Here is a 22971-nt window from a genome sequence, read left to right on the forward strand (position 1 = left end):
GGAGGCATATGCGCATGACCGGAAGTGGCGCTATTCAGGCGCCGTCCCCTTTGGAGCGAGAGGCGGGTCTGCGGCCGCAGTTTCTGAGCTCACGCTTGGTGGCGGGAGCCGGGAGCTTTCTCGCGTAGTTGGCAGCGGCTTTTTCACGTGGTGTTCTGCCTGAGACCGAGGCAGGTGCGCCACGGCCTCCCCAGCCGAGGCCTGGCTGTGGCTGGGGAGACAGTGAAAGACCCGGCTGGACAGGCCGGACCGGGCTCAGTACCGCAGGCTCAGACCCGGCCTTTAAGGGGACAGGCCTGAGAGAAGAGCCCAGAGCGGGGCTGGCGCTGCAGTGAAGCGACGCTGACGCTCAGAAAACTGCTGGGAGGCGGTGGCGCGAGGTGGGACCCAAATGCTGGAGGAAGGAGGTGAGACGGAGTGGTGGAGCGGTTTGTGGCTTCTAGCTTGTCCACTAACAGTGCTGCGTGACCCAGATCAGAATTCGGCGGTCATCCTTTCCACAAGTGGTTGGGGGACGATCCTTTTTGTGGAATAAAGAATTCCGGGGTCAGAAAAGTTTGAGGAGCTCAGCCCTGGATCATTTCTGAGTGTCCTGTCCCTTACTCCGATCTGTTGATGGACCCATGGCATTAGAAAGTAGAGAGAAATGGGCCTTGGGAAGGAAAACGGGACTTACTCAGGGCTTCCTCTATTGCTTCTGATCTTCCAGCCCTCTTGAAGCATCAGGGATGTTCGGAATGGGAGCCCGTTGGCTTCACCTCATATTGAGGATGGGTTCAACCCAGTTGGATTGTGAAATCGTGGAGGATACTGGAGATTTAGAATCAGAAGGCTAGGATTCCTGTTTAAGCTCTGGGGTACCAGCCAGCTTTCTTAGCCTGTGTTTCTTCATGGAGGAAAAGGTAAAATAACGTTAACTACCTCGTTCACCTCTAAGAACTGTAAGCATCAACTAAAATGACGCTTTTGAAAGCACCTTTTTAAACTGAGATATCATTTACATGCATTCACTTTTAAAGTGTACAATTCAGTAGCTTTTAGTGTATTCACAAAGTTATGCAACCATCACCTTTTTTTTTTTGGCTGCGGCATGCAGGATCTTAGTTCCCCAACCAGGGATCCAACCCATGCCCCCTGCACGGGTCTTAACCACTAGATCACCGGGGAAGTCCATCACCATTATTTAATTCCAGAACATTTTCATCACCCCAGAAAGAAACTGGTATTACTCCACATTTTCCCTTCCTCCTAGTTCCTGGCAACCATTAATCTATTCAATACTTTCTGTCCTCATGAATTTGCCTATTCTGGACATTTCATGAAAATAGAATCATACAATATATGTGTCTGACTTCTTTCACTTAGCATAACGTTTCAAGGTTCATCCATGTTGTAACATGAAGGAATCTACGTTTTATGGCTGAATAATATTCCATTACATGGATTATACCATGTTACATTTATCTCTTCCTCAGTTGTTGGACATTTGGGTGGTTTCCAGTTTGGGCTATTATGAATAATCCCATAAACATGCATGCACAAGTTTTTGTGTGGATGTGTTTTCATTTTTCTAGGGTTTATATATACTTAGGGGAGGAATTATTGTATAACTCTGGTAAATTTGGTAACTCTGTTTAACTTTCTCAGGAACTGCCAGACTTGTTTTCCACAGTGGCTGCACCATTTTACATTCCCAGTAGTAATGTATGAGGATTTCAGTTTCTCTACATACTCATCAACACTTGTTTTTTTTCCGTCTTTTTAATTTTAGCCATCTTGGTGTGAAGTGATATCTCATAATGGTTTGATATGCATTTCTCCAATGACTGATGATGTTGAGCATCTTTTCATATACTTAATAGCTGTTTGTATCTTACTTAGAGAAATACCTATTCAAATCCATTGCCCATTTTTAAGTTGGGTTATTTGTCTTTCTTTGTTGAGTTTTTAATATAAAGAATTCTTTTTATATTTTGGATACTAGACCCTTAGAAGATATATGATTTGCAGATCTTTTCACTTTCTTGACAGTGTCCTTTAAAGCACAGAGTTTTTAATTTTTATGAAATCCAGTTCAGCTTTTCTTTTGTTGCATGTGCTTTTGGTATCATGTCTAAGAAACCCATTGCCTAATCAGAGGTCATAAAGATTTATATCTGTATTTTCTTCTAGAAGTTTTAGCTTTTACATTTAGGTCTTTGATCCATTTTGGGTTTTTATATATGGTGTGAGGTAGGAGTCCAGCTTCATTCTTTTGCATGTAGATATCCAGTTGTCCCATCTCTATTTTTTTGAAAAGAAATTTAATTTCTTGGCACTCTTGTTGAAAATCAGTTGTCCATAAATGTATGGATTTATTTCTGGACTCTCAGTTCTTCTCCATTGATCTATATGTCTATCCTTATATCAGTTCCACACTATTTTAATTACTGTTGCTTTGTAGAAAGTTTAGTTCTGTAATTTCCTTGAACAATGTTTGGTAATTTTCAATGTAATGTCTTTCACTTTTTTCTTTTTTTTTTTGAGATTTGATGATTTTTTATTAAAGAAAAGTATCTAAATGGAAGCAAAAGTAACAGTATCCATAAAAATATTTGTTCTGAAATATTTACACATTAAAAAAACAAAGAATTAGGATTGAGAATAACATCCATTTATGAGAAATTGCTCTCAGCTTAACAGATACCTCAGTGTCTGTAGGGAATGATTTTCTCAATTAAAGACTTTATGGTCTACAGAGAAAGGTCAACTAGAGGTGTCAACAATTTTAAATCTATTACATATAAAATGCAGTGTTGAGGATGATGTGTGAAATTTAATTTTAAAAATTAAAAAATAATAACATTTTGAAAAACAACTTTAAGAAGAATACTAGTGACAAGAGATTAGAGGTAGATATGGCTAAGACAGTAAAGTAAATTAATCCATACCAAAATAAGTATCCTACCTATGTTATTTATACTTTTTTGCTTATAACATCAGTAATCAAACTCTTGCACTTCTTTTGTTCAGTTTATTCCTAGGTGTTTTGTTCTTTTAAGGCTCTTGTAAATGGAATTTAAAATTTCATTTTTGGATTGTTCATTACTAGTGTATAGAGATACAGTTGGAGAACTGTTTATTCAATCCTTTGCCCATTTTTAATTGAGTTGTTTTTTTATTGTATATTCATGTTGTATCCTGCAACCTTGCTGAACTTGTTTAGCTGTGATAGTTTTCTGTGGATTCCTTAGGATTTTCTGCATACAAAATCATGCCATTCACAAATACAGGTAGCTTAAATTCTTCCTTTCCAATCTGTATGCCTTTGGTTTGCTTGTTTGCTTGTTTTTGCCTAATTGCTCTGGCTAGAACTTCCAGTATAATACTGGTTAGAAGTGGCAAAAGCAGACATCCTTGTCTTGTTCCTGATCTTAGGGGAAAAGCATCAGTCTTTAGCTCTGGTTTTTTGTAAATGCCTCTTATCAAGTTGAGGAAGTTCCCTTCTGTTCCTAGTTTCTTGGATGTGTTTTATCATGAAAGGTGTCAGATTCTGTAAAATGGCCTTCTTGGTGTTCACTGAGATGATCATATGGGGGTTTTTTTCCGCTTTGTATTAATATAGTGTGTTATACAGATTGATTTTCATTTGTTGAACCAACCTTGCATTCCTGGGATGAATCCCACTTGGTCATTACCTCTTTTTTTGTTTAAGCAAATGTCTTAAATTTGCAGAGCCACTTTCTCCAAGGAACTTAATTGGTAATAGCTGTAAGCTGTATATTTACATGCTAAGCATTGTGTCAACTGCTTTGTCTGCATTTAAATCTTCACAGCAACTTTACATGGGTTATTATCCTCATTTTACAGATGAGAAAAATGAGACTTAGAGAGGTTACATGATTTGTACACTGCTGGTAAGTGGTAGATCTGGAATACTTGAGAGTCTGTTACACTCTAATGCCTCCCTATGTTTGAGTCAATTGATGGAACTTCTGAGGTAGGAAGGGAAATTGGAAAATTTCTGTCCCATTGCAGGTCTGCAAATTCAGCCTCAATGAGCCCTGAGACCTATAATGTCATTTGAACACTCTCTTCAGAGTGAAAATTTGAGACTTTCTAGCTTGGTGAGATGTAAATTTTATGCCTCATTGCTTTCTTTCTCTTCCTCCAGAGCCACCTTCTCCAGATCCTGCCCTTCCCCAAGAGGAAGGCACAGAAGAGGAAGGAATGGCAGGTGGTCTCCTCACAGCTGGGCCCCAAGTAAGTTGGAAATTTACTCTGAAAGGCAGCCTCTTTTTTTTTTTTTTTTAATATTAAGGGTGTTTTAGGTTTTTAATTACAAAAGGAATTCATGTTCTTTGTAGAAAACCTGAAAAGTGTAGACAACATACCCCCCCAAAATTACACTTAATCCTACAAAGAAATAACACTTAACATTTTGATTTGTGTCCTTTTAGTCATATTCTTTTTTTTCTGTTTTCCCCAAATGGGTTTGTCCTGATTTGTAACCTTCTTTTTATTTACACTTAGTAGAATTTGATTAATATTTCCCCAATTTCATTAAGAGTATTCTACAGAATTATTTCTAATAAATTCCATTTCATAGTCCTTCTATGAGAGTAAGAACTGTCTTCTCCCTTTCTTTTTCTTGACTAGACTAGGAATTGGTCTGTTTTCATTTTTAGAACGCCTGCTCTTGGATTTCCTCTTCAGTTCTCCTCTTTATTAACAAAATTTTCTGTTAGTTTTTTTGCTTCTGCTTTCCTTAGATTTATTTTAAAATTCACTTTTCAAAATCTCTTGAGTTGAATCCCCTAATTCATTTTCTTCCTGTTTTGTTCATATATATTGAATATTTTTGGTGGTGGGTCTTTATTTTTTTAGATATGCCAAAATTGTGACTTTGGTTTCTTGTCTGCACATTTAGCTGGGCTGTGCTCCATGCAGGCAAAGTTTGTGTCTCTTCTCCACACAAAACATCCAGGTATAGTGTGATTGCAGCTGTAGGATTTATGGCTCAACCTTATTAAATTACTCATTTCTTCCATACCTTTATTTTTTGGTTTATTTTGTATTAACTCTGTTAACAACTAAGTTGTTTAACATTTCTTGTAGCTGTATTTTAAATTTGTCCTTGTACTTCCTACAGTTTTTTCTTTATGAATTATATATTTGTTATTTGGTTCATGACCCTTATATCTTCATAATGGATTTTACTCTCTTGATTATTATAAAATGACCCAAATGTTTTAAATATTCCATCGTTTTTTAAAATGACCCTCTTTGTCCTGTTTAGTGCATTTCTCAGTGTGAAGGATGTATTGGAAGGACAGGTAAAATTAGAAATCAGGAAACTAGTTATGAATTGGGAAACGATGGTGGCTTAAAGCAAGGCAGTGGCAGGGGCATGGAGAGAAATGCATGAATTCTCATGATATTGAGGAGGAAGAATGAATATGCAGTTGATATGTGGGGAGCTGCAAGAAAGGGGAAGATAGCACCCAGTTGTCTCACATGGCCAACTAGGTGACTGGAGGTACCATTTCCTAAGCTGAAAATAGGCAAAGACCCCCTTGCCTCCATGCCTTTGCTCCTGATGCTTCCGTTGCCTTGGACATCCTTCTCTTTCTCCATCTGAGGAACCTGCTCCTTGAAGGCCAGGTTGCCCTCCACCTATGATTCCTCCTCTGTTATCCTAGCAACTAATCTGTCCATCTCTTTGACACATTATTACAGGTGGTTGCATACGTGCTGGCTCTCCTGCTGTACTGTGTGATGTCTGAGTAAGCAGGAATATTTATTAAATGTTCTGAAAACATTAATCATTCACATTTCTTTGCTAATTTGCAGCTGATTCCTTGTTGCATAAACTCACACATTCTAATTTTGTTTTTTCTATATTGGCGCTTTTAATTCCCAAGCACCTGTTAGTTCTGCCCAATTACTGCTCATATATATACATAGTTTCTTCTATTTATGTATAAAGCCTACTAGAGTTATAAAACATGTGAAGACAAGAGATACTGTATTTTATTTATTTTTGTGCATCAATATCCAATATAGTGTTAGGCACATAAGAAGTGATCAATAAATGCTTTTCTGGAACTACCCTGAGTCTTTTCAAAGACCCTTTGTAGGCCTGCTAACCAACACACCCAAAGCTGCCAACCTCCCCACCCCCTCATATTCTAAGGCCACTGGGCAAGAAGGAATATGCTTGTTGTTTCAGGGATCCACACCTTTCAACAGTGTGACTGTAGCTTTTACCCAGAAGGGATGGAGGCAGTTGGCCCCTACTCCGAGGGACAGGTTCAAGAAAGGGATGCCAGAAAAGTCCAGAAACCTGGTCCTACTGGGTAAGGAAACCATTTAAAATGCAGAATTTGTTCAGTTCTGAAAATGTTTTACTTCCAGTGTCGAGTGATCCTGAGTGGCTCTGCTGCACCAGAGGGATAGTGTTTATTCCTCCTCATTCCCTAGTGAAAGATCTCTGCATTCTGGTTTGGGAAATAGGCAGTTTCATTTTGTTTCCCCCGAGGCTGCACCTCCCCGTTTCCTTATTTCCCAGGAAGGGTGGGGTAGCCTTCAGGCCAGTTCCTCCATAGTCACTAAGTTCCCAACTTCTTAAGTATCTGGCTTTATGGGCTTGCTTAGCTCCCTGGCTTGACCCCTCCTTGAGGCTGTTACTTTAGCTCTTTTCAGAAATGCTCTACTAAGACCTTGGCACCGTATCTATCTTATTTACTGCTGTGTCCCCTAGTGCCTGGTACCAAGTCAGTGCTCAATAAATATTTGTTGAATGAATGAAATGAATGACCTGTTTCCTCTCCCCTCAGTTCTGGGAGGCTATTGATACTTAGTACAGATCTCTAAACCCCACTTTTTTCCCCCTTAAATAGGACTCCCAGTCTCCCAGCCTGGTATGAACTCCCAGTTGGAACAAAGGGAAGGTTCATGGATGCTAGAGAGAGAAGGCCTAAGGAGTACCTGTCCAGGTATGTGAGCAAGCACTAAGCCAGTCAGAGTCTCGGAAGCAAAAGCCCCTTTGAAACATGCGTTAGTGCATTTGAGTATTTTAACAACTGGTGAGGTAGATATTATTATCCCTGTTTTATAGATGAGGAAAATAAAGCTGAGAAAGGCTAACTCACTGGTTCAGAGCCTCACAGCTAGAAAGCGGCGAGGCTGGGGTTTGAAGCAACAACAGTCAGACTCCAAAGCCCTCTATTCCATGCTGTCTACTCAGTCTCCCAGGCTGGGAGGCATTTGGGAGCACTGGTGGTATTGCTGGCCTCTGGGAAATGAGAGTCATCTTTGCTGGCCTAGCACATTCCCTGCTTCGGGTTCACCTCACTGAGGATCTCAAGTACCCACCTTTAGCCATGCTTCAGCTGTGACACCTACTGCTACTCCCCTCTCTGACTAACCCTTTATTGGATTCTGCACCCACACCCTTTCTCTCCCTCTTCATGGCCATGCTGGAATTTTCTGAAGGGCTGATACTAAGAAACTTAGGGAAAACGAGCAAGAGAAACCATAGTTTCTGCCTTTATCTCTTGCTACTCATCTAAGGCTGCTCACTCCACCCCCACCTTCATATTTCAGCCCTTGCAAATGTCTGGCCTCTGGCAGGGCCTGTGGTTCCAGCCACTTCTGATATTTTGAAACTTAAAGCATCAGAGGTACAATGAACTTAACAACTTTAAAGTGACAAAATTTTAAATTTTTCTAAAAATGCGGTCTAATGCTTTATATCTTTTATGGTTGCTGTAGGACAATGAAAACAAAGCCTCTGGCTTACTTTGTGCACGGTTCATCTGAACTCTCTTCACATTTTATCCTCTTTCTAAGCAACCTATCACATGTCACCTCAGCCCTTGTAACTCTGGGCACCACTCACACTTGCTGAAATACTTCCCTTTACCGGGAGCCTCACTGCCTGCTGCTTCCTTCTCCCAAACCCCCTGCTTCCCAGCACAGCATACTTGTTAGGCAGGACCTTTAACCTGAATCCAGAGAACCCTGTGTGGAACTTTGGGAATTGAATAGAGTGTTCTGTGGCAATAACTGCATCTTTCTGGGAAAAGATTTCATCACAGTCTTAGAGGGGTTCAGGATCCTATAAAGGTTACTGAAAAAGATTCAAATCAGCATGTCACTAGAAACAGAAGTTGGGAAAAGGTGTTACCACAAAGGATCTGTGCCCTGAGGTATTAGTGTAGAGTATTAGTGTGGAAGCAGCTTCGGATGTGGACCCATGAAAGACGCATCCAGGTCCTGGCTTGCTACATATTAACTACATGGATTCAGAGTAGACCACTAAATTGTGGTCGTCTGTTTCTATATCAGAAAAAATGTAGATAACAAAACCTGTCTCACTCTTTGACAAACTTATTTGAAAAAAAGTTGTTGACAATGTAGGGTGGTATTAATTCTGTAATAGTGAAGTAGCTGGAGGAAAGTTTTAAATCTGGCTATTAGAGTAACTAAAACACTGCTCCTGTGATGTCGCGCCTCTGCTCTGAGACCCACCGAGCATCCTGGGCATCGCTGTGCCTCCTGGGCTGGTTTCAGAGCTATTATTCCATCCCACCCCTCCCACCGTGACAGACCCAGGTCTTCGACCTGCCTTTGCCTCACTGCGTGGTACATCCCTGGCGTTGTTTTAGCTACTGGAGGTGCAACAGAGAACAAGATGTAGGCCCTGCTTACATCCTAGTGAGGAACGTAGATAAAGCAAGTAAACAAAATAACCGATACAATATTGGATGGTGATGAGTACTGTAAGAAAGGGGAATATGGGTGGGGTGGGGACTCTCCTAGATCGGATGGACAGGGAAGACCACTTTGAGGAGGTGACACTGGAGCTGAGATCTGAAGGAAAAGAATGAGCCAGCCGTGTAAGTATCCGGAGGAGGAACATTCTGGGCCACACCACGTGTTGAGGCTTTGAGTTGGGAATAAGTTAGACTTGTGTTAGGATGAGAAGAGCCTAGGACTCAGTAAACAAGAGGGAAGGTGCTGGGCAGGGGTCAGATCATGCAAGGCTTAGAGGCCATGGGAGGCGTTCAGGTTTTATTCAAATAGGAAGATAGGAAGCCATTGAGGGTTTTGAGCAGGGAAGGGATAATATTTGTGTTTGAAAAGATAACATGTGTGGAGACTAGACTTTCAGTGTTCAAGACTAGAAGCAGGGAGATCAGTTAGGACGTTCCAGTGAGAGGATGGTGGCGGCTGAGGAGGAGGATTCAGGACATACTTGGGTGTTAAAGCCAACACGACTTGCTAGTGGACTGGATGTGAGGGAAAGAGACATTAAGGATGCCCCTGGCCTGAGCAGTTGGGTAAATGGGAAGACTGACAAAGACACTGGCTTGAAAGGGAAAATCAGCGGTTCTGTCTTGGGTATATTCAGTTTCGAACATAATTAGACCGTCTTATACAGGAGCCAGCACCCATGCCCCCTGTAGTGGAAGCGTAGAGTCCTAACCGCTGGACCACCAGGGAATTCCCCGCATAGTCTTCTTAATTGCTTTTTTCTCCCACTGCTTCTTTTGTTGTCGCTTTTCTTCTCCTTTCCATCTTTTACTCAGATAGATGGTCAGTTTTTGAGAGCTGTAAGACCAAATACCAAGTAACATAGAGATACCCTCAACCCGAAACAGGGACTTCGGTGCTCTTAGTAGACTGGGCTTTGAATGCATGTGCAACTTAGAGGGAAACCTGCTTAATGGGAAACCATTTAATATGATTTACAAGGAAAAGGTCCAAGATAATAACAAGCACTCATATAACACTTGCTATTCCTCAGGTATCATTCTGGGTCCTTTGTGTTTTAGCTCATTTAGTCCTCTTAATAATTCTGGAAGAGAGCTACATTCACAAATAATAAATCCAAGGCATAGTAATTTGCCCAGAGTCACACAGCTAGTAAGAGGTTGAACCCAGATTTGAACCCAGGCAGTCTGGGTCAAGATTCTGTATAGAAATTCAGATAAAGCATACCTAAAACTAACCTGCTGTTTTCCTAAATAAGGTAGAAACAGGAAGAATCTTTTCAGGAAAATTGACCCTTGTGAAAAGAAGCTCCATAGCCTTCCCTAAAACTTCACTCCCTTAGCTATAAGCCTCTATGAAGGAGACAGAGAGAGATGTCTGGGACCATTGGGTTCACTTAGTTTTAATACTTTGCAAATATTATACATTAATTCACACTTTAAGGTTTTCTCTTAAAATGAATGAGGTCCCAAAGGGGATTAAGAATCAGTAACTCTTTTTAAAAATATCACCCACCTCCATCCATATTATAAAAGCAATGTTATTCTTTTAAAAATCACTTTTTTTCTAATAAAAATAAGTTCATTTGAAGTTTAGAAAAGAATAAAAAAGAAAATCAAGATCTGTCATCCCACCACACAGAGGTATTACCTTCAATCTTTGTATTACAAAAAGCAGCATTTTCTAAAATTAAGGTAACAGTATGTAATTTTACATATTTCTTCTTTCACCTAACAGCATGTTGTTTATTTTTATCACTGCTTAGTCCTTGAAAGCAAGGTTTTTATAACTTTTATTATAAAAATAATAGTCACTGGGGAACATTAGAAAATACAGATAAGCATTGAAGAAAATAAAAACTACCCCTGCCTAATCCCACAAGCCAAAGACAACAGAGCTTATCTTCACATTGTATAACTTGCCAGTGTTTTTTCAATAAATACCTTTCTACAAAAGGAATTATAATGTACAATTTCAAACATGACTTATAACTGCTGAACAGTGTCCCTTGATTGGCTATACTATAGTCATTCCTCGTTATTAAACATTTAGGTATTTGCTTTTCATTTGACAAATGATGCAGTGTTGACAACTGATGTTAATGCAGGTGAAGTGGAATTCTGTGTCAGCATTTTAAGGACTTTTGACACATGCAGCCAGATTACTCTCCAGAAAGCCTGTCCATTTATGCAGCCGCACCAGTGTGTGAGATATCCCAAATGCTGCACTCTTAACAACACTCTAGAATTAACCTTTTTTTTGAAATCTTGCTGATATGATAGGTGAAAACATTCATCTTCCTGGCATCAGTCATCAGCTTTTTTAAGTGAATTGTTCAAACCTGGTAATAGCAGGTTGCCCAAAACCACACCAAGAATTGTGACTAAGAAGACAGCTTAAGACAACCCAGTACTTGGCAAAAGCACAGGAGAGGAGTGTCAGAAAGAAAGGAGAGGAGTGCATCTCAGACAGGTTCAGGATAAACTTCTGCTGTTTAGGAAAGGGAGCAAAGAGTGCTCATGTCTCTGAAAAGCTTTCTGATCATCATGGTTATAACAGAAACATCCTGGGTGGAAGGGGGTGGAAGCATCGAACCTGTCCCACATAAGAGCTCAGCCAGACTCCTTCAGCCTTTTGTCTTTCGGTATCTTTTCTTTCACCAAAAGAATCTTTAAAATTGCTTTTGTAAATATTCTTCAGATTGGAAGATTGTATCTGAATCACCACCTGAACAAGACATTTCTGAAGAATCATTCCAAGACCCAAGTGTAGAGATGCCCTCTGGGGAGTCAGATCACAGGAACAGTGAACTGGGGAAGAGCTTCAATCTGAGACCAGTTCTTTCTCCACAGCAGAGAGTTCCTACAGAAGTGAGACCCCGTAAATGTGAAACACACACAGAGAGCTTCAGGAAGAATTCAGATATAATTAAACCTCACAGAGCGAAGCCATACATATGTAATGAATGTGGCAAAGCCTTCAGTTACTGTTCTTCCCTTTCTCAGCACCAGAAGAGCCACACTGGGGAGAAGCCATATGAGTGCAATGAATGCAGGAAGGCCTTCAGCCAGAGCTCATCTCTTACTCAGCACCAGAGGATTCACACCGGAGAGAAACCTTATAAATGCAGTGAATGTGGAAGAGCCTTCAGCCAGAATGCAAACCTTACAAAACACCAGCGAACTCATACCGGAGAAAAGCCTTACAAATGTAGTGAGTGTGAGAAAGCCTTCAGTGACTGTTCAGCCCTTGTTCAGCATCAGAGAATTCACACTGGAGAAAAGCCTTATGAATGCAGTGACTGTGGGAAGGCCTTCCGCCACAGTGCAAATCTTACAAACCACCAGCGGACTCATACAGGGGAGAAGCCCTACAAGTGCAGCGAATGTGGGAAAGCCTTCAGCTACTGTGCGGCATTTATTCAGCACCAGAGAATCCATACAGGGGAGAAACCCTACAAATGTAATGCATGTGGGAAGGCCTTCAGCCAGAGTGCAAACCTCACAAACCACCAGAGGACTCACACTGGAGAGAAACCCTACAAGTGCAGTGAGTGCGGGAAGGCCTTCAGCCAAAGCACAAACCTTATAATCCACCAAAAGACCCACACTGGGGAGAAGCCTTATAAATGTAATGAATGTGGGAAATTCTTCAGTGAGAGCTCAGCCCTTATTCGACATCATATAATTCACACAGGAGAAAAACCCTATGAGTGCAATGAGTGTGGAAAGGCATTTAACCAGAGCTCATCCCTTAGTCAGCATCAGAAAATTCACACTGGTGTGAAACCTTATGAATGTAGTGAGTGTGGGAAGGCCTTCAGGTGTAGTTCAGCTTTCATTAGACATCAGAGACTCCATGCTGGAGAGTAACTGGGAACATAACCAAAGTGGATGGGGACCTGACAGGTAATTTGAAGGCATCTGGGGACATCTGACTTTAAGTCTAGCTCAGAGCCACATGCAAAAGCACCTTTAATAAATAGTCACGATTTTACATGTTGCTTCTGGAAGGTCTCAGGTGCTCTCTTCTTTCTCAACATCTTCTTAGACAACCCAACCCCAATTACAGTTTTAAAGATTTACCTTTAATTCAGTGGTAAAAGCACTCCAGAAACGTTGATTTATAAAGAATGAGTGAAAGACTTCATTCCTACTTAAAAGGCCAAGTATTTTGGCAGCGGTCTGGTCATAGTAGTCTCTGCTTGAATGAGGGCTGTTGCAACAGGAGAATCAAGAACATTAGCCGGGAACGAGTATTCCCCATAGTGGGGCCACTGAGGTTTAAGATTTGGGGGAGTGAATTCGTGAGGAAGGGGATTCTAGAGCCAGCTGTTACTAGAGCGGGGCTGGGGGAGGGATGCTGAATCTAGACACAGCTGCACACAACCTGCACTTTCTGAGCTGCTCAAGTGCTCTATTCTAGTTACTGCTGTCAAGAAAAGACCGAGGAAGGACAGTGAGGTTGAGGGTGCAGGAAGAAGCTAATGAAATCCCTCAGCAAGGCACATACCTTTAAACGGAGTTCCTAAGGGAGGGAAGGCTAACAAACCTGGGGCAATGTGACGGCAGCCGTGCTTTCCCTGGTTCAGAGGCAGGTGAGTCATTTTTACTTTCCCCTCTTCCTGACAGCTGAGTATCTTTTAAATCAAGCTCTTTAGCCTGTTGGCCTGCTTTCTCCCTTGCACCCAACTGGTGTAGATCTCATCTCAGCACTTATAAACTGCTGTGAGCTTACTTGGTTTTTGGTTAGGTAAGCCTGATCTGAGACTCCCCATTACTGGTCTACTGTAAGGTAAGCTGGTTATACCCTCAGCCATCACCCAAGGCCTCTAGCTTTGATTCCTTGATGACTTGCCACGTGCCCTGGAAAGTTCCTCACTCCAGCAATCTCAGGCAGTCCTTTCCACTAAAGCAGTTTTCCACCCCTACTTGCACCTGTGATTAAAAACCACCTAAACCACCATGACCAAATGGGACAGCCAAGTGGCTAATGGCAGGGAAACGAAGTTCTTGGTGCCGTCATTCCCAACTCCCTTTAGGCTAGTGCCCAGAAGACCCCTTCCAGGTGGTACTTCAGGCTGCTCGGGTAGCTTTGTCTCAGTGTCCAGGTGTTTGAGGTTCATTCATTGCATATCAAATAAGGTGAAAGTGAGTGACGAGCTCTAGAAACTCAAAAGGAACAGAACTAAGAAAAAGACAAGGGAGACGCTTAGGAAAGGTGAAAGCATTCATTAGAAAATAGCCTGTGACTGGTTTAAAGCAAACCAGGGTAGGTCTAGGAGCTGCTAATTAACTACAGAAGAGGACTCATAAAGGTCAGGTTCTTTGGTTGTCCCATCAGTGGTTCTGAACCACAGCTGTACACTGGAATGGAGAGCAAAGCCTTGAATCATGGGCCCTGGGCCCAGAACCCACCAAATGATTAAACTGGTTTGGGATGAAGGGCTCCTTCCCTGGGTGTTTGTTTATTATGTTTAATTCCGCAAGTTTTCTTTCTGACCAAGAACTTTTTCTTGAGGAGGTCCATGAATGTGTCTCCAAAAAGCAGACTTCCTTTCTAGGTATCTTCTGAGCTAGTCCCATACAGGACAGAAATGTGTTGTCCACAGATTGCTGCTTCATCCCCAGATTCTGTCACCCTGGCCTCAATGACCACCATTTGACCACAAAGCCTAGGCTCCCCCAAGGAAGAGGCCACATCAGAAACTCCACTGCTTGTCAAATAACCCTTTATTTTTCTTTGCAGTTCTTAACTCTGTGGAAAAGAAAAAAAAAAAAACCCTCTCAGTAATAGGACAAAAAAACCTTATCTCCCAACCCCACTATTGAGCACTTATAGAATTTTCCACCTTTTCCCCAAGGATACATTAGCTTCCCCTCCAGTTTTCACCCTAATTTTAAGCAAATCAATGCATAAGTCACTTACAGCTGGACATTCCACTGCACCACTGTTGATGTCATCTATGATGTCGTGAGGGTGGCGGCCATCAACATTGCAGCCCACAGACTGGGCGGTCCCCAGGATCTCTTTAATGGTTCCTATAAGAAAAGGTAGAATCAGGGGCCTGTCGTCCCTCACAATCCTCAGATACCAGTGGGGAAATACAGGCAAGGAGAGGGAAAACGTTTATGGAATACAGGAATAATCATCACTGCTCCCCTAATCCAAAATTCATAGCTCCATATATTTAAAAGCTCTGAATGCAAAAATGTCCACAGGTCCTATGATACCCAGATTCTTTCAAACCCAGAAAGACACCACACCCCAATTTCAGGTCTTACAGAATAAAGTCCCCTCTAAGTGGGAAAATGCCACTAAGTGAATACATCTTGCGTGACAATTAAGGTGGCCCCATACTGTTCTGTTCTTACCAGAGAGTTCTCTAGCTAAAGATCGATGCCGCATCTGTCGGGCAATGCTGACAATCTCATCAAAAGTGATGTTTCCACTGTGCTTAACTGCAGAAAATAAAAAACAGCAAAAGCTTTTTACCACCTGAGGCCAGAGCAGAGCAGACCAGTCAGTCCTCCCTCATCCATTTCTAACCTGTTCCCATGCTTTCGGCACAGAGTCATCCACATGAAGAACAACCCTGTTTCCTAAGCTGGGGTTTAGTATCAGCTCACCACTGGATTGCACCAGCCAACAGAAAACTGGTCAGGTGCAGTGGCGGGTGGCTAGGGACAAAGTCAAGTCTTTGCTAACCTTAAGTGGAAGGGACTGTTTTGAAGAGGAGAAAAAACATGCTGAAGTGACTGAGGTTGATTAAAGCTGTCCATAGGGTCTGTCATCCAGCTAAGAAGCTGCTCTTTCTTGATTACTGGTAATCTTTCTCAAGTTTCTTCACCCTGCCTGAACATGTCCCTCCTGCAAGTATTGAGTGGGATCTGTTCCACACCAGAGACTGGGGAGAGCCACATGGCACTTCTTGCCAGTGCCTAGCTCTGTAACAGCTTAACAAATACCTGTGCCATCCCTAGGTTTCATTAAAGGGAGCACGTGCAGCTGTGTATCAAACACTGGGCACACAATACCACTCACATACTACCAGGGAAAAAGCCACTCACTGTTTTTCTGCTTCTTTCTGTCTCTTGGCGGTTCCTTGAGGGCTTTGATGATCAGGGCAGAGGCAGAAGGTACCACCTCAATCTGCAGAAGAGATTCTCAATGGGAATAACATACCCTACCCCACCCTCCAATGAGAACAACTAATACTACCATGCACCTTGGCTCTCAGAATCCATGGGGCCAGATGCCACATTTACTGTACATTCAGGTTAATTTTCACAACCTGAAACACGTCCTACCCCAGCAAACATAAGTGATTTACCCAGTGTCTCAAAGTGACAAGAGTTAATATCTGACCCATGCTCTCAAAAGCCTTCCCCACAGATAAAATTGCTCTTACCTCACCACTGGTGGCAGGTGACCATGTCAGCAAAAAACCTTCCTCCCAGCAATCCCTACCTCTGCCCTCCCTCAAACCAAGTACCTGGGCCTGTCGGTTCTGAATGGTCAGTTTCACTGTAATCCTCAGACCCTTCCAATCACCGGTTGCCTTGGCGATGTCATCACCAACTTTTTTTGGAGACTGCAGAAATAAAAGGTATATGATCACACCAGGCCCCACATGGAAGCAGTCTGGAAATCTGCCTGGTCCTCCTCACTTGGCAGCACAAGCAAGCTGTTTGAAACACGTTTAACTTTGCCTGCCCAATCGAGGCACGGCTATCACCATACTCAACTGGAAAACTGAGGCTGCAGGTTTAGTTGGTCCAGGGCTGTAAACTGCAGGTTCAAGGCCACAATGGGACCAGGGCCTTTATCTACCTACCCTCTCCTAAGGACCTATGTGGTAATTTTCAACTCTCTTACATCTGAATCACCGGGGGTCTCTTTAAAGATACCAGGTCCTTGTGTCTGACCAACCCTAGTCAATCTGTGGGGATGAGGTCTGGGCATTTGCCCCTTTACAGTTCCCTAAACAGGAGAGATGTCCAGTGAGTGCCAGCTGAGCTAAGGGACAAAGAAGAGTAATGAGGACACTGCTTAAGCAAAACCATGGTGGGAGAGCTTTTCAGACAGGAGACCACTGCTCAAGGAATAAAGGCCTGATTATATTCAAGAAAAAGGAAGTTCAGTAAAGAATATAAAATGGAGGAAAAAGCAGGTAAATAAGTCTGATCCTAGGTAAAGCTAATCATATTAACCAGTAGGTTCACAGCAGAGTTGTTTATACAAGCTACTGTAAAATTCACCGAGATCTTCATGTCACACCCCATTTTATCTTCCCAGCAGCCATATGCCAAGTAGGCAATGCGGTGTCACTAAGCCACTCTTGACTTCAAAAACCTCCTCAATCCCGTCTCTCAGGGACACAAGGAGCAGCAGCTAAGAGGCACTGGAAAGTTACAGGTTCAAGGTACCAGGTTCCATCTTTACCTACAACCTTTCTGTGATGGCTAGTGCCAGTTCAGGCCTAGCTGGGGATGGCAATCGCTCACTGTCAGGGGCACCTCAGACACAATCGTGTTTGCACAAGCCAGAGTCGAACTCTGTTCTCCGCATACAAAAAGCGCCCCTCCACAAGGATGACTTACCAGACCCAGGGGGCCGATCTTGGGGGCCAGGGCAGACGTGGCACCGACTTCCCCACCGGTGCACCTCAGGTACACTGGGAGAAAGAAAGGATCAGTGCCTCCCCAAGGGGAGCCCCCAAGTCACAACCCTCCCAACGCATCTTTCCGGGCCTGGCCACACCACCTTCTGCCTCTTCTCAAAACAGCCCCAAGAGGGCTTCCCTGGTGGCGCTGTGGTTGAGAGTCCGCCTGCCGATGCAGGGGACATGGGTTCGTGCCCCGGTCCGGGAATATCCCACATGCCGCAGAGCGGCTGAGCCCGTGAGTCATGGCTGCTGAGCCTGCGCGTCTGGAGCCTGTTCTCCGCAACGAGAGAGACCACAACAGTGGGAGGCCCGCGTACGGCAAAAAAAAAAAAACAAAAAAAAAACACAGCCCCAAGAACCTCGGGGGGAGCGAGGCAGGACACCCCTCCCCGCAAGGCGCGGACCGCTCCAAGCGCCACGTGGGACAGCGGCCTTCCGCTTGGCTACCGCTGCAGAGGCCCACACCGCGCCGGCGTGGAGGAAGCCCCGGACGCCGGCCAACGCAGCCTAGGGGGACGCGCCCGGAGACAAACCTTACCCTAAGGGTGGGGGCTGCAAAGCCGCCACAGGTCGTCCGGTCCTGCCCCCCCATCTACACGTGGGGAAGCTGAGGCCCAGAAAGCGGGTCGACCAGGACCACACAGCACCCCGAACGCAGCACCAGAGGGCCAGCCTCTAGGGGGCAGCGGCTCTAAATCCCGCCGTGGGAAAGGCAATTGCGGCGGAGGCCGCAAGCCGGACAGAAAGCGGGGAGGGATGCACCATCCCGAAGCCCCGGCCACATCTAAAGCACGCACCGACTTTGATCTCGTTGGGGTCGAACTTAGGCGGCATGGTGGAGGCGGCTGGTGTCGGATGAACCCGGATTCGGGACGACCGAAGAAAGTTGCACCTTAGCCTCCTCCGAGCCGAAAACCGAAAGACCGGAAGATGGGGCACTTGCGCCGGTTAAAGTCCTGAAAGCGCGGCTCTCGCGAGAACTGCCGTCTCCGCCCCATCTTGCAGCGACGCCCTTGGTGCCATATTGCTTGTGGGCAGGCACCTAAGGCTGAAGGCTGGAGACGGAGGCACCGCGGTGAGCTGCAGCTAGGGGTTCTGAAGCGGGGTTCGGGGCAGTTCTCCCGGGGGAGGCAGACAACAGAGCACTGCTCCCGAGATTTCAGGCTCCGTTGCTGCCCATTCTCCCTGAGGGTCACGCCATAGTCCCTGTCACTCTATCCCAGAACCCCGCCCCTCTCCTGCGGGTCCGCACCAGCGTTCCGAGACCCCACGGCCACGGCAATCCCCTACCCCCTTCTAATTCCCTCGTGATGTGGGCATTTTAGCTATTAAAACAATTTTATTAGAGTCTAAATCCGGTCCAACTCTTAATTCTAAGATTCTGCGGTCTTCGGTCTCAGACTTCGTCATCCTGGTCTGCATGACTTTCGGAGATTCTGAGTTTTGGTCCCCAGTTCCTGCGTTTGAAGGAGAGCAGACTGTGGCTCCGCCGGGCCTGTGCCGGGTGGTCTGTCACCCGGCGTCCATGACCAAGACCTGCGAGTGATCGGCCTGCCTTGAGGTCCACCAGAGGGAACGAACGTCGGAGACCTGTGTATCCGCAAAGCAAGGTTGGGCACTGCCCACCCCAGCCAGGGGAGGAGGGTGTGGCTCTTCCTATCTGGGCTGGACGTCGGGGGAGGGGATGGATGAGGCGTGGACATCCGGGAGCAGGTCGGGACGAGTTGATCTTCTAGGAGGAATGGAGGAGAGGTGGCCGTTGGGGAGGAGGTGAGGGAAAGTTAGTCATTGGGGAGCAGGCGGATAAGAGCTGGTCGTCAGGGAGAGATGGGGAGGGCTGTTTTTAGATCATTCCCCATCCCTGCAGACAGGTGGGGTGACAAGAGGAGCCTGAGCCAGCTCTGCAGGCTTGGCCAGCTCCCCAGACAGCCTTCACCTCTACAGGCAGGGACCTGTGATCTCTACGCCTCCCCTTGAGGAATGGGTGTGTGTCTTCTTCAACTGCATCTTCTCCCTGGCCCTTTTCTCCCTAGATCTTTCAGCTGTAGTAGACCCTGAATAAATGTTTGTTAGATGTGTGGTGCTACGTGGTTAACATCTATTGCTACAGGCAGGGACCTGTGATCTCTACGCCTCCCCTTGAGGAATGGGTGTGTGTCTTCTTCAACTGCATCTTCTCCCTGGCCCTTTTCTCCCTAGATCCTTCAGCTGCAGTAGACCCTGAATAAATGTTTGTTAGATGTGTGGTGCTACGTGGTTAACATTTATTGGGCGCTCATCATGTGCTAGGTACTGTGCTATGGGCTTTGCAAATATGGAAATCACTGGCTCCAAATAGAGCCAAGTGTTGGTAACATTATTACTCACACTTTACAGGTGAGGAGACTGAGGCTTAGAGAGGTGAACCAAGGGGACATGGTTGATGGGTGACAGATCTGGGATTCAAAACCAGTTAAACAAAGAAAAAACAAAAAAAGAAAAAAAATTCTATTTCATCCCAAAGCCCATGCTGTTAACCATAAGCTTCCCTGTATGGTTACTTCCTGGCCCATCGCTGTCCCATATCAAATCTGATATTTTCTGGTACCAGGCAGGCAGTGAGCACCTGGCTTCTGAGTTCAGGACGGTATACTTAATGTGTGCTAAGTTACTGAAGCACCAAGGAGTTGGGCAGATGCCACAGGATCGGGACTTGAAAGAGCAGAGTTCCAGGCTGGTTTTGCTGCGATCCAGGCTGTATAACCAGATCGCTGAACTTGATGAGCATCCGTTTTGTTACTAGAAAGAGGGCTGTGGTGAAAATCAAATGGAATAACAACTGTGAGAGTGGCAAGATGCCTGAGGATTGCTGTTGAGCTTTTATTTAGCTCAGAAATCTCTTTGGTTATGATGTAGTTGAGTTCCCCAGGGTCAAGGTCAGGGCTGGCTAAAGCCAGGCAGTGTTTGGTTTGCTGATGCCACTCTGATAGTCTTTCAGGGCCTACAAGGGATTCATCAGCCAAGTCTGTTAGAGTCCTCAAGGAGCATCCTTGGGTAGGCCCTGAGGAAACTTCTCCAAGTCAACCCCTTTGTCTAACGTGGAGGAGAGATGGGGGCCCAGAATGGGGAAAGGGTATGCCAGGGTCTCACAGTGGGTCAGGGGCAAATGTGGGCTCAAACGCAGGTCATCTGGCTTGCTGTTGTGCTCTTTCCACATACTGCTGCTTATTTTTAGTCAACAAAGAACAAAGAGTGTTGAGCACCTGCTGTGCCAGGCTCAGGGCACGGACTGATGGTCAAGATGGACACAGCCCCTGCGCACAAGGAACTTATAGTCCAGCAGATCAGCTACACGCTCTGTGTTACTGTGCTACCTGTCCTGGGTGTTGGAGACCTGTGACAGAGTCCCCAGGCCCTAACTTCTCTCCTGTGCCCTAGTGTTGTGAAGATCGCTCTAGGAAAAAGGAAGGATGCCACTCTTCTTCCGGAAGCGGAAACCCAGTGAGGAGGCTCGGAAACGGCTGGAGTACCAGATGTGTCTGGTGAGGGAAAATGGATTTCCTCTGAGCCCATCCCCATCACCACCTCTGCCCCGTGCAACAGGGCTCCACACTGCACTTGCCCTCCATAAGCCGATCACACTTCGCATTACTTGCTCACGCTCTTCCCTGCTGGACCTCAAGTCCCATTAAAGCAGAGATCATTGGTCCACCTTCAGAATGGACTAGTTGAACCGGATGGTGTCTGTGATCTCTTGAAGCCCCTTAATCCTATGTCTCTTTGCCTGATTTGTCCACTCTGGAAGGATGGACCCTCTTTTTTTAACTGTTTTTATCCCTAGGCAAAAGAAGCTGGGGCAGATGACATTCTTGACATCTCTAAATGTGAGCTCTCAGAGGTAAACTGGGGTGGTGGTTTGCCTGTGAATTTTTGTCTGCCCTTTTTCTTAGATCACGTGTCCCTAGGAAAGCTAGATGTGGACTGAGGCTTTTAAAAGGCCAGAAGCTCCTGTCAAGAGGTGATTCCTTAGGTTTTGTTCTTGTCCGAGAGAATTGAGATGATCTTCTGGCTTCAGCATAGTCTTTAAGAGTCACAGAGTCTAGAAAATGTACTCACAGATTCCTAGGGCACTGGGAGAGCCTGGGATTCTCTGCCAAGCACCAGAGATCTTTCTTTTGCCTTTCATAGCGTTCCTGTTGGGGGTGAGGTGGGTGGGTGGGCAGGTAGTCACCCGATAGCTGATTGGAAGGGAGGGCTGACCACCCGAGCAGCGTTCCTCCCAGCTTTCCCCAGGCTTAGACTTATTCACCTCCTGCCCCGTCTCTCCCCAACGCGTGTGCCACTCAGAACACAAGTTAAAAACTGGCAGGAGGAGAGGCACTGATCCTTCTTTATCTTATCTTAGATTCCATTTGGGGCTTTTGCAACATGCAAAGTTCTGCAGAAGAAGGTGAGACAGATCTTCATTTTCAGAGAATTATTTATTGCTTGTTTGCTTGTTTGAAATCAGGTGGGAATTCTAGGAGTTGTCTTCCTTGCACAGACATCCCCCTTCTCTCTGAATCGCACCCTTTCAGTCTGCAGCAGGTGTGTTCACAGGAGAGCAGGCTTTGGCATCAGGCAGCTCTGGCTTTGCAGTCCTGGCTTTGCCCCTCCTGAATTGGGCAACTTCCTTAGGCTCTTACATCTCAGTTTCTTCATCTGAGAAGACATCTGCAATGAAGACATTCGTAGTTCTACTCTCGCAGAGCTTTTATTAGAATTACAAGTGAGGTATGTAGGCAGGTAGAAAGAGAGATAAATGCCCCAAGTATAATGCTTGCCACATAGTAGACACTGAGTAACCGCATTGTTATTAATACTAAAAACTACGGGACTTCCCTGGTGGCGCAATGGTTAAGAATCCACCTGCCAATGCAGGGGACATGGGTTCAGGCCCTGGTCCGGGAAGATCCCACATGCTGCGGAGCACCTAAGCCCGTGCACCACAACTACTGCGCCTGCGCTCTAGAGCCCGTGAGCCATAACTACTGAGTCCGTGAGCCACAACTACTGAAGCCCACGTGCCTAGAGCCCATGCTCTGTAGCAAGAGAAGCCACCGCAATGAGAAGCCTACGCACTGCAACGAAGAGTAGCCCCCGCTTGACACAACTAGAGAAAGCCCACGTGTAGCAACGAAGACCCAATGCGGCCAAAAATAAATAAATAAATTTATTTATTTATTTATTTATTTATTTATTTGAATAATAAAAATAAAAACTACACTCATTTCATTCTGGTCACCCAGGGGAGATTAAGAGTGGAATGAATGATTTTTCAGAAAAGCATTGCAGACTTGAATGCAGATAGGTAAGAGTATTCTAAATGAAGTACCTAAATGAAGGTAGGTAAAATGTGTTCCATACCAACAGAGTAGTGAGCTCCTCGACACTGGCAGTATCCACGCAGGGGTTGCCGCCTAACAAAAACAGCAATAGATGACTCGGACTGGACCACGTGCCAGCCCGGGGCTAAGTGGTGTTTCTCTGTTAGCTTGTTAACCATCAATGGCAGCCCTCAGACA

General features: G+C 44.9%; 3 protein-coding genes and 1 non-coding gene across 7 annotated transcripts in view; 2 read left to right on the forward strand and 2 right to left on the reverse strand.

The window, feature by feature from the left end:
- Positions 1 to 168: 168 nt before the first annotated feature.
- ZNF79 (zinc finger protein 79) lies at positions 169 to 18349 on the forward strand. Of its 3 annotated transcripts, none has more exons than XM_022578682.3 (5): positions 175 to 407; positions 4154 to 4242; positions 6212 to 6338; positions 6882 to 6977; positions 11461 to 18349. In XM_022578682.3, exons 1-5 carry the CDS (start codon positions 392 to 394, stop codon positions 12630 to 12632), a joined length of 1500 nt encoding a protein of 499 aa, XP_022434390.1. In that variant the 5' UTR covers positions 175 to 391; the 3' UTR covers positions 12633 to 18349. The 3 variants fall into 3 exon arrangements, with proteins under 3 accessions (XP_089769894.1, XP_022434390.1, XP_089769893.1); XM_089913767.1 differs by lacking the exon at positions 175 to 407 and adding an exon at positions 441 to 902; XM_089913768.1 differs by lacking the exon at positions 6882 to 6977 and having other exon boundaries at positions 169 to 407.
- RPL12 (ribosomal protein L12) lies at positions 14475 to 18334 on the reverse strand. Its single transcript, XM_022578686.2, is given in 8 exon segments — positions 14475 to 14517; positions 14689 to 14775; positions 14778 to 14801; positions 15135 to 15221; positions 15831 to 15912; positions 16256 to 16354; positions 17364 to 17437; positions 18226 to 18334. Coding segments are annotated over 7 exon segments (429 nt in total). The 5' UTR covers positions 18263 to 18334; the 3' UTR covers positions 14475 to 14517; positions 14689 to 14749.
- Positions 15308 to 15437, reverse strand: LOC115802745 (small nucleolar RNA SNORA65). The gene has a single exon (XR_004023274.1). It is a non-coding gene; the product is annotated as a small nucleolar RNA SNORA65 (small nucleolar RNA).
- Positions 18350 to 18407: 58 nt separating the features above from the next.
- The window catches only part of LRSAM1 (leucine rich repeat and sterile alpha motif containing 1), a 47055-nt gene continuing 42491 nt past the window's right edge, over positions 18408 to 22971 (forward strand). Inside the window, exons 1-5 of one of the 2 annotated variants that reach the window (XM_022578680.3) lie at positions 18408 to 18503; positions 18807 to 19038; positions 20846 to 20949; positions 21249 to 21305; positions 21813 to 21857. In XM_022578680.3, the coding sequence (XP_022434388.2) occupies positions 20878 to 20949; positions 21249 to 21305; positions 21813 to 21857 (174 nt within the window). In that variant the 5' untranslated portion in view covers positions 18408 to 18503; positions 18807 to 19038; positions 20846 to 20877. The remainder of the gene's footprint in view (positions 18504 to 18806; positions 19039 to 20845; positions 20950 to 21248; positions 21306 to 21812; positions 21858 to 22971) is intronic. The other variant, XM_022578681.3, reaches the window with a different exon arrangement.

This window comes from Delphinapterus leucas, chromosome 6 (assembly GCF_059928025.1).
Source record: "Delphinapterus leucas isolate spDelLeu-1000000601 "Yukka" chromosome 6, BTC_Dleu_Yukka2, whole genome shotgun sequence".
In the NCBI taxonomy this organism is placed as follows: domain Eukaryota; kingdom Metazoa; phylum Chordata; class Mammalia; order Artiodactyla; family Monodontidae; genus Delphinapterus; species Delphinapterus leucas.